The sequence below is a fragment of the Egretta garzetta genome, unplaced genomic scaffold, assembly GCF_000687185.1.
Source record: "Egretta garzetta isolate BGI_Z169 unplaced genomic scaffold, ASM68718v1 scaffold415, whole genome shotgun sequence".
Classification (NCBI taxonomy): domain Eukaryota; kingdom Metazoa; phylum Chordata; class Aves; order Pelecaniformes; family Ardeidae; genus Egretta; species Egretta garzetta.
In genome coordinates this window covers 2520079-2532931 of record NW_009259686.1, presented here as the reverse complement: position 1 = coordinate 2532931, position 12853 = coordinate 2520079, and the positions used below count along the sequence as shown (strand labels likewise).

General features: G+C 41.6%; 1 protein-coding gene across 1 annotated transcript in view; it reads right to left on the bottom strand.

Annotated features, from left to right (window-relative positions):
- Window positions 1-12853, bottom strand: part of GFRAL (GDNF family receptor alpha like) — a 29629-nt gene that overhangs the window by 15862 nt on the left and 914 nt on the right. The window contains exons 2-4 of the mRNA XM_035894174.1: window positions 9661-9795; window positions 2835-2987; window positions 939-1385 (exon numbers count right to left, since the gene is read on the bottom strand). Coding sequence (XP_035750067.1) covers window positions 939-1385; window positions 2835-2987; window positions 9661-9795 — 735 coding nt within the window. The remainder of the gene's footprint in view (window positions 1-938; window positions 1386-2834; window positions 2988-9660; window positions 9796-12853) is intronic.

The window sequence follows — 12853 nt, the reverse complement described above, 5'->3', positions numbered from 1 at the left end:
AAAGCTTCCTGGCAGCAAAGGACCTGGGGGTATTGGTTGACAGCCGACTGAATATGAGCCAGCAGTGTGCCCAGGAAGCCAAGAAGGCCAATGGCATCCTGGATTGTGTCAGAAATAGTGTGGCCAGCAGGAGTAGGGAAGTGATTGTGCCCCTGTACTCGGCACTGGTGAGGCTGCACCTCGAATACTGTGCTCAGTTTTGGTCCCCTCACTACAAGAAAGATGTTGCGTTGCTGGAACATGTCCAGAGAAGGGCAGTGAAGGGCCTAGAGCACAAGTCTTATGAGGAGTGGCTGAGGGAACTGGGGTTGTTTAGCCTGGAGAAAAGGAGTCTAAGGGGAGGCCTTATTGCCCTCCACAACTGCCTGAAAGGAGGGTGTAGTGAGGTCAGGATCAGTTTCTTCTCCCACGTAACAAGCGATAGGACGAGAGGAAATGGCCTCACATTGCACCAGGGGCGGTTTAGACTGGATATCAAGAAAAATTTCATCACCGAAAGGGTTTTTAAACATTGGAACAGGCTTCCCAGGGAAGTAGCTAAGTCCCCATCCCTGGAGGTGTTTAAAAGACATGGAGATGTGGTGCTTAGGGACACAGCTTAGTGGTGGACTTGGCCATGTTAGGTCAGCAGTTGGACTTGGTGATCATAAAGGTCTTATCCAACCTAAACAATTCTATGATTCTATGTTTATATTGTTTCTAGTTATAGTGTAGCACTAAAAGGGACTGATTTGTATCAAATTAACATATTGAAGGACAATAGTATTTGCACTCAGGCTATAATTTTGCTATCAGATTATTCATTTGCATCTGAATAAGCCTCTTAAAAATACCCTGTTTCCAGTGTTAAGCTGCAAATTATTAAGAAAACCTTTTTCACGGACTTGTGCACACTACTATATGTATGAAAGGTTTCGGTCTGCTGGAATACCACTAACCTGTGTCGGTCTCCTGGTTTTTCTCATCTTCAACATCATCATCATCACTGTCATTGTCATCATCATCATAATTTTCACTAGCTGCTGAAGCTTGGCTCTCCTGAGAGTATTGTAAACAAGGGTTGTTAAATATTCCCTTCCATATTTTCACGCATCTCATCTGAAGTGGTTCTGAGCACTTGCACTCTCCCAGAACTGTTTTCCTCAGTTCTTTCCATGCTGACAAACACTCCTGGTTGACTGTTGGGAGCCTGCACTTTGCTGCGTCCACCTGGCATGCTCGCTGGAAGCTCTTATGCACTAAAAAGCAGTAAGGGTCCTCTCGACAGCGTTGCTTTGCAGTACTGCAGTCATTCTCCAATTCTTCTAGGTGTCCTTGGTCTTTGGGGTTTCTGTGTTGCCTAAAACTCAGTTCAGCATCTGATCTTGAGGAAGTTTCCAAAAATTCTGTACAAATAGGTATAAACAGAGATATAAATCAACTGGTCATCACCAGTCAGCTCAAAACAAACTCAGGAAAAGGATGATTGTCTTAATGCAATAAAATGAATGAAACAGCCCTAGTTTCATTCTGAGCTGCATGTAAATACATAATAATTTCAGTCTTGCAGACTAATGAATCTTCTTCATGCTTACTGTGTCCTGGTAGCTGTATAATACAGTCTAATTTAACAACTCAGCTGCTAACTGTAATACGAGAAACCCTCACTAAAATTACTGTGTAAACAGATTCATCAGTTTAACCGCCTACAGATTGGACATATCATGGATTATCATCTTAATTCAATTCATAATTTGTAAAGAGAGAACAGCAATTCCAGAAGATGGTTCATTCATTACCTAAAATAGTGATTTGTGATAGACAGCAAGAATTACTCCTGAAAGGATCTACCAGCATCGTAACATATCATCTGCAGGCAAAACTGACACTAGTGTAACTCCATCCAAACTTTTTGCTATACTGGTGAGAAATGTAACCTCATCAGCAAAAAAATATAAAATTACTTTATTTTGCTAGAAGCAAAAGCAACTGTTCCAATGACATCAACATCAGGTTTTAGATACCCACTCTTTTTGTTTCAGGCAAGGAGTAATGGATGAGGATGCTATTATGTCCTCTGCATTAAAGCCATATATTCTGCTACTGTATGATGTACTCTGATTGATGCCAGGAGGGAGTGATGGATCAGAGCTGAGAATCAACCTTGGGGCTCACTTTCCAGACTCTCATTCACTGGCTGATTTTACCTCTCTTATGTCAGCTGGGCTAATCATTACTCCAGGAGATGCTGGAGCAGGAACTGCAAGATTTTCATGCACCAAGTAATTCTCAATTATAGAAATAGATTCTCTGATTTGAAAAGAGTTCTTGGGGTAATAAAAAACAAATCTAAAGGGGCTGGGTCTATTGATTACAATGGAATTTTAAAAGGGATGCACTTAAGAAATTAAGTGAAGGTGCTGCTCTGTAACACAACGTGACACAACTGCGCAGCTGTGCATCCCCGTTCAGCCACGCACCCATTCACAAGGTAGCTGGATGTGGCTCTCTACACATAACATAGATCTAGTGGCGCTGAAGCCTCCTTGGGCAACAAGTAGCCCTCAACACACGTAGTATTTTCACTTTTGCTTTCCATTGGATTGAGCAAAAGCTTTAAAAACCATCTGAATTTCTCATATGCCTTCTATTGGTTTTGTTTATTTTAAAGCTGATATGGCATTGCTTTCATATGCACATTGGCATGTGAACATCATAGAAAAGACAAATCTAATTACTTGGGAGAATTATCAGACTTGAGAAATATGCAAAGAAACTTGAATCCAGTTAAATAAGGGTTACAAAATTATATATTTATTTTTGTTATTCATAATTAAACCTTTTTGTTTAGTTACCTTTATCAATGTTGCACTGCTTCCCAAGCAAAGTCATGATGCTACAGAGATTGTCTGTAGTGCAGACGCAGTTTTTAAATTCCGGGTATTCATTAGCCAGGACCTGGATGATTCTATTACATCCAATAGCATCTTCTGCCTTGCATCTATTACCTAGAACTTGCCATTAAAATTATAATGTTGTTAATGTTTATGAACGCTTAAGGGATGTGGTTACATAAAACAATTCAATTGAAGCACAAAAATAATATGTTTTGCCAAGAGAGGATGTTTTGAACTTAGTTTTGTTTGAAAATCTGTCATAATTTACAGATTTTAAATAATATTCAGAGTGATGTAATAAACTTGTGGATATGCTATTGCCTTCTTTCATTCGATCTGACCCATTGCCAGAACATCTGTTTCTGTTCTCATTTTCAAAGTACATAAACACTTAAACTCATACCTTTTGTTCTAGGCAGATGAGGTACAGAGACCAAACTAAAAATGTGCACGGGAGTCAAGGGGCACGTCCTGAACTGAGGCACTGAAACACTCAACTTGGTCCTGTGTAGAAATGAGGTGCCTGGTACAGGGATGGGAATTCGCAGTGCAGGCTAAGGTACTGCCAGGTAACGGTGTAAGAGAGGGGACGTAGGAGGGCAGGCGCAGTCCTGTGATAGCAATGATGCTAACCCCACGCTGAGGGATGCCATCTCTGGTTCAGATCCCTCACTCACGTGAGGATGGCACAGGCCTACAAATGCCTGGCCGTTTGGATATGCCCTTAGACCGCTACCCTACACAACAACTTCACTTCACATAAGTTTGGCAATGACAGCAAATTTAAAGTAGTCCAAGACCATTCTGGGGGTTTTTTTTTGTAATAAAAATGAGAGAAGTTAACATAAAAAAATGCAGAAACCTTAGTCTGCCAATCCACTTTCAAGCCTGTTGCTTATGTGCGCACTTGGACTTAATGACACATCAACACAGGCTGTCAGATCATATTTTCCTTGTATGTGCAGCAAAAATAAAGTGCATGTACTCATTTGTGGTACAGAGATAAATCAATCAACCCTCTGCTTTATGGACTAACAGTTTTAAAAGTATTTCATTACTTATTATTGCTTAAGAAAACTAAAGGTTACTTAAGTTACATAAGAAGCAGTTTAATACCATTTAAGAAAGTATTATTTTGTGAAAGCCACAGTCTACCTTGTCAAAACAGGTATGCAGGTCCTCAAACCAGCACATTGCCTCTCTTTGCTTCATGGATATTAAGTATCTCACAATATGTAATGTAACGAGTATGTGGCTCACAAGATCAAGGCTGGTCACGGGGCATCACGAGGATCGGTTTTAATCTACTGAGCGTGTATGTTATCGTCGCTGCCCTGCCAACGGTGATGTCTGGCTTCCTGCCTTGCTGCTTCCCTGGTGGAGCAGCTCCAGTAAAACTGCAAAGCCAGCAGCCATGTGTCACCGCTGCCATGGACAAACTTTAATGTGATTAGAGTTTTAATGTCATTTATGTGTTGTGGACACAAATAGCAGCGGAAGGCAGTCTAGGTGAAGGCCTGCAAGAGGGAACTCTGCATTTTGCCTGTGCCTGAAGGAATGAGCGTCAGCTATCTCAGAGTGCACGTCCCCATCCTGCCACCCCAAAATCCTTTTTCAGTGCCTGCATTGCCCTTTCTCCAGTTGCTGTTGCTGAGTAAGGAGAGTTTGGATATGTATTGAAATATGCACTGCTACAGGGGGATGCAACAGTCCAGCAAGAGCTACACTTCCCAGCTTCTGCTCCCACTTCACCTCTTGTATCAGCAAAGGAGGAGGTGATGGTGCCCAGGCTTGCCTGTATCTCTCCAACTTGCTTTCTGCATTTTTAGAAGTAGAGCATGACCCTGACCCTTAGCCCTCACATTCTTTTCTTTTTCCAGTAGCCAAGGAGCTCAGGAGATCTACTGAAGGTCACAGACATAGGACGCTCCCTGACCATAAAGACAGGGTGGAAAGTATGTGGTGACATGGGAACTATGGAGGCCTGTGGAGATGGGTGGGTGGGTATTGTACTCTATATTTTATCAAGTGAGTAAGGAATAACAAAACAATTTCAGGAGGACAAATTCCAGGGGTAGAAAAAGAGCAACAAAGATCAGGAGTGACTTGTGTAAAAATTAGGTAACTTACAAAATCTACGACTGTCTTCTTCAAGGTCCTGAGGACACTTCAAGGGTGGAGATAGGTAGAGGTAGGAGAATAAGAAACTCAAATCCCAATATATCCTATGCAGCACCCGAGCCTCTCTTAGCTCATCTATCTTCATGACACTAACAAGTTGTGGTCAGGTACGGGGTTTGTGTTCAGAGTGGCCTTGTGTGTGGTGAACACACTGCGCTGAATCACAGCAGCTTACAGCCAGGGGGTGAGAGGTAGGTTGTGGGGCTATGAACGTACAAAGGCCATAGACAGAATCAGGAAGCACATCAGATTTATGGGGATCCCTTGCCTGGCCTCTTGAAAGCTGTGTAGAAATAACCTTTTATCAGTATTGGTCTGTTTGTACACTGTGTTGATTCAGCTGTGATGAACAGCAGAAAACACTTTATTGTTGGTTTTCAATTATTGTTGCTTTACCATTGATTAGTTCTAAGTAATGTATTTTAGCTTATACATATGCTTCCAAGGCATTTGCAAAAATTGCTCTCTGACCTGATGCTTGATTTATTCATATGTACAAAATTTATGTACATGGGACCACAGATAGAAGCATGACAGAGTAGAATCTGACACTTCCAAGGTGATAATCTCTGTTCTTGCACAGTCAGCTCTTCAGTAATCTCAGTGGGAATTCATCTGAAGACTGCCGAGGAAACTGCTGGGTTTTCCTCTCTAGCACTGGTGGGACCACATCTGGAGTGCTGTGTCCCATGCTGGGCTCCTGAGGACAAGAAGGACACGGGCATATGGGACCAGCTCCTGCAAAGTGCCACAAATGTGATTAAAGGACTGGAGCATCTGTCCTACGAGGAGAGGCTGAGAGAGCTGAGATTGCTTAGCCTGGAGGAGAGAAGGCTCAGGGGAGTACCAATACACTTATCCATGTGTATAAATACCTGATAGGAGGGGGTGAATAAGGCAGGGACAGACTCCTCAGTGGTATCCAGTGACAGAACAACAGGTACAAACTGAAGAAAAGGTCAGAAAAAAACTTTTTTAATATAAAGGTTGTCTAACAGTGGAAGAGGTTGCCCAGAGGGGGTTTTGGTGCCTCCATCATTTGGAGCTATTAAAAATCCAGCTGGACACAGTCCTGGAAGACATCCTGCAGCTGACCCTGCCTGAGCAGGGGGGCTGGACTAGATCTCCAGAGATCGCTTCCAACCTCCTGTTTCTCTAAGAAAAATAAACTCTTGCTTCCAAATCTAATTCAGAATGCGACTCCTTAATCTTTGAGGAATCTGAGGGGTTTTTTTTTCTTTTGAAGCCAGATGTTTCCAGTTCTGAAAAATTAAGAAAATATATACTCATGGTTGAATCAGACCTCAGAAATTTTTGGGTTTTTAACCAGTTAACTAAAAGAAGAAACCCCCAGCAAAATCCAAACCTTAAAAACTTCATTCTGCAGTGATAAAACATTTCTGACATTTTCAAAGTGAAAAGTTTTGATTCCATCAAAGTGAACTACTTCAGTTTTTTCCATCCTGATCTGGAAGGTGGCTCAGATGTTTTCACCCTTTTTTTTTTCCAGTGTATCTTAGCACAGAAAGGGAAGTGAAAGAAGGATTGGACTGTGAGGACTATAAACTGAGACTCTGAAAATGCTGCTGTAGTGGTAGGGGAGCAGCGATGACAGTTTGACAGAGAAAGGAGTGACTTTGGCAGTCATCCGGAGAGTACCCCCAGACCTGCTTTGAAGAACAAAAGATGGAGGTCCTGACGATGCACACATTTAACCTGGAGGTTACAGCCTGAGGGACTGAGTTATTGAACTCATACCACAGAGTAGGAGCATAATGGTCATTTGTAGTTAGGATTTTCATACAGAAAGTAGCATAGGGAATATTTGCCCCATTGCCTGTTGCCTCCAACCAACATGTTCCTGCTCAGCACTGAACGGCCTTTTCCATTCATACAGCTTATCCATGAAGTTTTTAGTTTTGCACATGTAGAGTACTTCTGACAGACAGTATAATGTTATTCTTACTAATAATACTGCTGGTAGATTTTCTGTTGCTGTTTCTGTGGGCTCTCTGAGAGGTACCATCAGCTGTCTGACTGTGGGTTCACACCCTCTGGGGTCATGGCACCTAATAGCCACATTTAGAATAATTTGTTCTAGACCCAACACAATATCTGAGTGCCCTGCAATGTTGGAGAGTCCTTGCCAAAGGCTATTATCCTAAGGAAATACACAGATGCAAAACCAAACAAGCAATCACAAGAATAGTTTATTTGCAGAAGGTTTTTCTGACCCAGTTACAAATACCATTAATACCAGTGAATAAGCACATAGGGAAATGGCATATTATGGGACAATGTGACAAATCCAAAGGGGAGACTACAAATGTCATCATGCTGGCCCACTTCATCTGGTTGCAGGGTATGATGAAGATTAGGCTACAATACAAATCCTGATCTTTATGTCAAGTAGTCTTGGTGCTAACATCCTTGTGAATGATGTGAGAGAAGCAAATTCAGCTGCTTCTGATTTGGGGAAGAGGTTTGGTTCTAGAGAGCTCATCTGTAGATCACTGTCTTGAGCCTGAAAGTACTGCATATTCCAATACTTTTTTTTTCAAACAGCAGCCATATCTTTTGAAACTGTTCCACTTCACATAAAATATTTAAAAACTCAGTAGAACATGAGCTGAAACCCAGTTCCTTTGGGGACTTTTGTAACCATTAGGTTATCATGTATTTTTCATTTCCTCTGTCTGTTCTTAAAAGTATTCAGCCATTCTATGCAAAGCAGATACGTATCTGGAACAGGGCACACTAAGAAGAATGCCTCAGAGAATTTTCTGCTCTGATTATTTTAGATACTGCCTTGTGACTTGGGACACTTGGGTTCAAATTCCTGCAACAAATCAGACAGACAGAGACATCTGGGTAGCTCACACTGCAGGTGAATGTTCTAGAAATGGGCTACTGACCATGAAGTCAGGCAGCATTTTCTGCTGCCTGGCTTCCCAAACAGACCAAACGTGAGACTAGGTCCTGACATCAAGACAGACAGAGGGACGTTCACTTTATTAACTCTGCTGCAGCTGAGCCTCAGAACAGGTTATGGCACCAGGACATGACTGGTTTCATTCAAATAATGTCAATAGAAGAAGGGAGGTTTCCATGGAGGTACATATACCTCCGATTCCCAGTGATGGAGAACCTGCTTTATGGAATTAAGTTGCTAGAAATGGCGGCTAAATACCCCTGGCTGCATTTATGAACAGGACCAAGGCATGGGCTAGGATAATGGCAAGTGACTCTGTCTATACTGCTGCACTTTTGCATGGTACCCGGTCTGGACTGAGCCAGCTAGACTGTGAAGATAGCATGGGGCTGGAGTCACTCCCAAAAAGCAGTTTTGTGCAGCTGGCATAGGGGTAAGACAGTTTAGTTGTATGGATACATGCTGCCCCATGATAGCTGAACTCAGGGCCAGATAATAGTCCCCGGCTCATTTTATTTGCTAATACTGATGTAGCCTTGGCAGATCAAGGTCCTTGACATTTATCAGTCAACAAAGGTGTCATTATGAGCTTGGTCTAATGACACTACCACACTGTACCGCCACTCTTCTTCTCCCTTCCATATTCACCTGGCAAGTGAATACTCAACATTTAACAGAAAGGTCTTGGAGGCATTTAAAGAAAGAGAGAGATGGTGACTGATACCCAAGACTTGTTCAAGAAGGTAATAGGTGTTCAGAGAAAGGAACATCTTCATCTGACCGACAACAGAGATTAAGATGAGTTTTTTGTCAAACTTATAATACCTGGTCTTCCCCCACTTAAAACATACTTTACTTGGAAATCATGCACCGAGCATTGGAAGTGCAATAAACAGAGACTGATTCTCTGCTTTCATTTATGCGAACAATTCAAGGAGGCTTAGTCACATCGTAACCTGCACTTTATTGCACCACCCCTCCCTGCCAGTGAATCACTCTGACATGTAGGTACTGTTCACTGAATAAATACAATGTGCCTCTCTACAACACAAGTTTCTATGAGGCATGCTTTATTTGATTTGTTTCTTATTCTAAAACAGTATTTGAAAATTACTCTGAGTAACTACTACATTGGTTTGGGTATTGCGTGAGATCACAGATCACAGAATCATAGAATGGTTTGGGTTGGAAGGGACCTTAAAGACCATCTAGTTCCAACCCCCTTGCCAGGGTCAGGAACAGCTTCCGCTAGATCAGGTTGCTCAAAGCCCCATCCAACCTGGCCTTGAACACTTCCAGGGAGGGGGCAGATCAACTTCTCCAAATTATGGAAAGGAAGGTTGGAACTTTCTTCCGGCTGCATGTTGGCTTTGTTTAACAGGATCCCATAAGAGCATAATTTCTGCTGAATTCAGACTGCTTGAGTTGGTTCAGACTCTTTGTTCATAGTCCAGAAATTTCATTTATCACCTTATTGAAGTGACTGTGTGACTGTTACTGAAAATAGTATTGGCTACTGTCAAGGATTTCAGAAGTTGACTGTCTTCTGCCATCATTTTCTCTTTGAAATCTCACTGACTTCATTCAGTTACCACAGCAATATTATGATAAACTACGAATATGCAACATTCAGCAATTCAAAATAAAGCTGTGTACACCATAAAGAATTACCTGAAATATTGCAGACATCTTCAACAACATTCCAGACACTCTCACATCCATTTGCAGCATTTATACATTGCTCCTTCAAGTGCAAACAGTCAGTAGTCTGGGCAGTAGATAGACTTTTGAAGTACACGAACAACACTGTAAAAACAGAACATAATGAATATTTAATACAACTGTGCTGAGCTTTTTAATTTACACTTAGATTATAACAATATAATTTACTTTAATTTATCTACAGATTCAAATTTTCTACCAAGTTCCTTTTTAACAGAATAAAACTTTTCCTCAGGTTCACAACTGGAAAGTTAAATTTAAATTTTAAATATTCAAAGATGCAGCATGGCATATTTTGTGTTTGTTTTACCCCAGTATTATAGCATCAACCATAGCTATATGTGACAGCAGCACGCAGATATATAGAAATGAGTGCAGTTCTGAGATCCATAATAAATTATAGAAAGGAAGACAGTATAAAATTCAGAGGAAACAGCATTTTTTTTGGACTGCAATTTTGTCAAGCTAGAGACTGGACAGGAATTCCTATGAATAGACCATGTGCAAGAGATTTGACAGCTACACAACTGTTAGCTAATAAATGAGATTTTATTCCGTAATACAGTACTCTTCATCCTCTGTGTTTTACTTCACAGATGCATCATTTCTTGAACGCAACCCCAACATTTATGTCTTTATCTGCTTCCTTAAGTGCACTGAACCTAAAGGCCATGTTAACCACATAAAAAAGTCCTGAAACTGAAAACTGATAGGGAGGTTTCAAGGTAAAGAATTTCAAATCAGCACCACCTCTGGCTTGTCAGCAGCAAATTAAATTTTCTTGTGAAGAAAAGACAAATCACTTGGGGTTTAGCTCTTTCATCAACATTCCCATGGTAACACAACCTCTAATTTGTAACCACATGTCTTAATTTTCTATAAAATTAAGTTTCAGGCATTGATTTCAGGCCTTATCAAACTAGCTGCTGAACACCTGGTGGGAGTGTTTTCCTTAGATGTTGGAGGACACAGCACCTCCCAGACCAAGCCTCCTTTTTTTTTTTTCTTATATTCAGGCAAGTTCATACGCAATCTGAGGAATTTCCAGCACTGTTTAAACATCATCTACAAGAGGCATGAAATATTCCCTCAGGACTTGTCCAGACCCTATCCAAAAAAATGAAATGTTTCCAACCCATACATTTGACAAATAAGAAATGAAATATCAACTATCGCTCTTAATAACCTTAAAGAGCCACTGCTGTTCAGGGGTGGTGATGTGTACCTGTGATATAATAGTGCTGCTGTAGGGAACACAAGCATGAAACAACATTCAATACTTTATAACTGACAGGTCCAACAGCATCGAGTGTGCCTCAGAGATACAGAAAAGGCCACATGCGCTTCCCATAAGAAGGTGAATGAAGCTGGTGTTAATCCTTTCCCAGTTGTGCATATTCCTGCCAGTTCTCAGATCTATGCAGGGCTGATTGTGAGATCCGTGGTTTCCAGCCTGAAACACTCTTTTAGGCTGCTTCTGCCAGTCAGTCTGGGAGACTGACAGAGAGAAATGGCCCCTGCCCCTTGGCGCTGAGGAATGTGCAGCTGGCCCATCCACAGGGACAATTTTGGCTCGTTACGACAACACTTTAGTCCTGGGACTGACTCCAAAAGTTCTTTCTAATTGTGAAACTACTCACTATTTATTCAGATGACAGCGAAAAAAAAGGTTGCCATATACCTTACAGGTGAAAATAACTGTATATAAAAGACAATGCAAAATTACAAACCCAGGAACTTTTTAAGAAAGGGTATTTTGCTGGATGACCATTTACTTATTTTGTAGGTACCAACACAACGGAAGATTTATGCATCTGATTTGGATCTGCAGCACAAATACTCTGTGCTGTCTCTCTCCTGTTAAGACAGCTTTTCAGAACCAGTGGCTGAAAATGAATAGTCAAAGTAGGACTGATCAGACAGCTAATTAGCAGCTCCCGCAGCTTTGTAAGGATTATTTCCGAGTGTGTGTATTTCGAGCCCACCTGGAAACAGTGTCGACAAAAAGGAGGAGATGCTTTTGCAAAATAAAGAGCCCAGTGGCATAAGTTATGATTGAAGCCAATTCAGTCTAAGAAAGGGCTTCTCCAGGTCCAGTGACGTGCTATAGATGGGCCTTTTGTTTCCTCAGCAGTACCCAGGGGGCATACTGTGGCAAGCCCACATGAAACAAACTGGCCGAGATGATTTTAGAATCCAGTGCACTGTAGCTTATGCAATTGCTTAAACTGGCAGCTATTACTTCAGTCATTCACTTTAGTTATTCACTCTGGTGTTTGGAGTACTCAGCAGCATCTGTTTTCTACTTAGAAGAGTTCAGGGCATCTAAGAGTTAGTTTGCAGCTAAAACTTTTACAGGTATCCATTTTGATATGAACGTACACAAATTTAGATTTCTACAGGTGTCTGTATTTTTCTACAGGTGTACATTGATTAACTGGGTAGGCATAAAATTCCCTGTTCTGAAGAATTTGGTGTCTAAAGTGAAAAGGGAGGAAAAAAGGACATTTTAGTACCTTCATTTTGCAGATTGGGAATCAAGGAATGGAGGAATTATAGCGTCTCTCCCAAGATTGCAGAATTCTCTGGCAGGAAATAGTTAATAATAGGAAACCAAGCTGCGGTTTCTACCCAACTGCAAGCGCAGCAAGATAGCTCCAAAGGAGAAAGGCAAACTATAGATGAATATAGTTTGAGTATAGTTGAAAAGTGGTAAAGGACAACTTTTTTCTAACAAAACCTGGGGCAGAACTACCTACAGAATGTTTTAAACAGTGGAATATGAGTTTAGAGCAGTGGGATGTTAAAGAGAGAAGCAGCACGTATACAATATGAAGAGGGGGGACAAGGAGAATAAAAGAAATTAAAATATACTTGTCTCAACGTATTCTCTTCTACCCATTCTTTCCGTACCCGCTTTGTTGTTTTTACCCTTTTTCCCCAAAGGGAAATGTCAGCAGCCCTCTGCGTAGCGCCGCCAGCACCACTTAGCAAACAAGTGCCTGTGTATTTAGGCAAGGCATCCCATTTGCGGGTCTCCTCGCCGGTTCAACTTCTTATCAGCGCTACCCCTGCCTTACCTCCCGCTTCAGACACGCTACCCGGAGCCGGGCCGACGGCGGCTGCGCCAGGCCACAGGGCC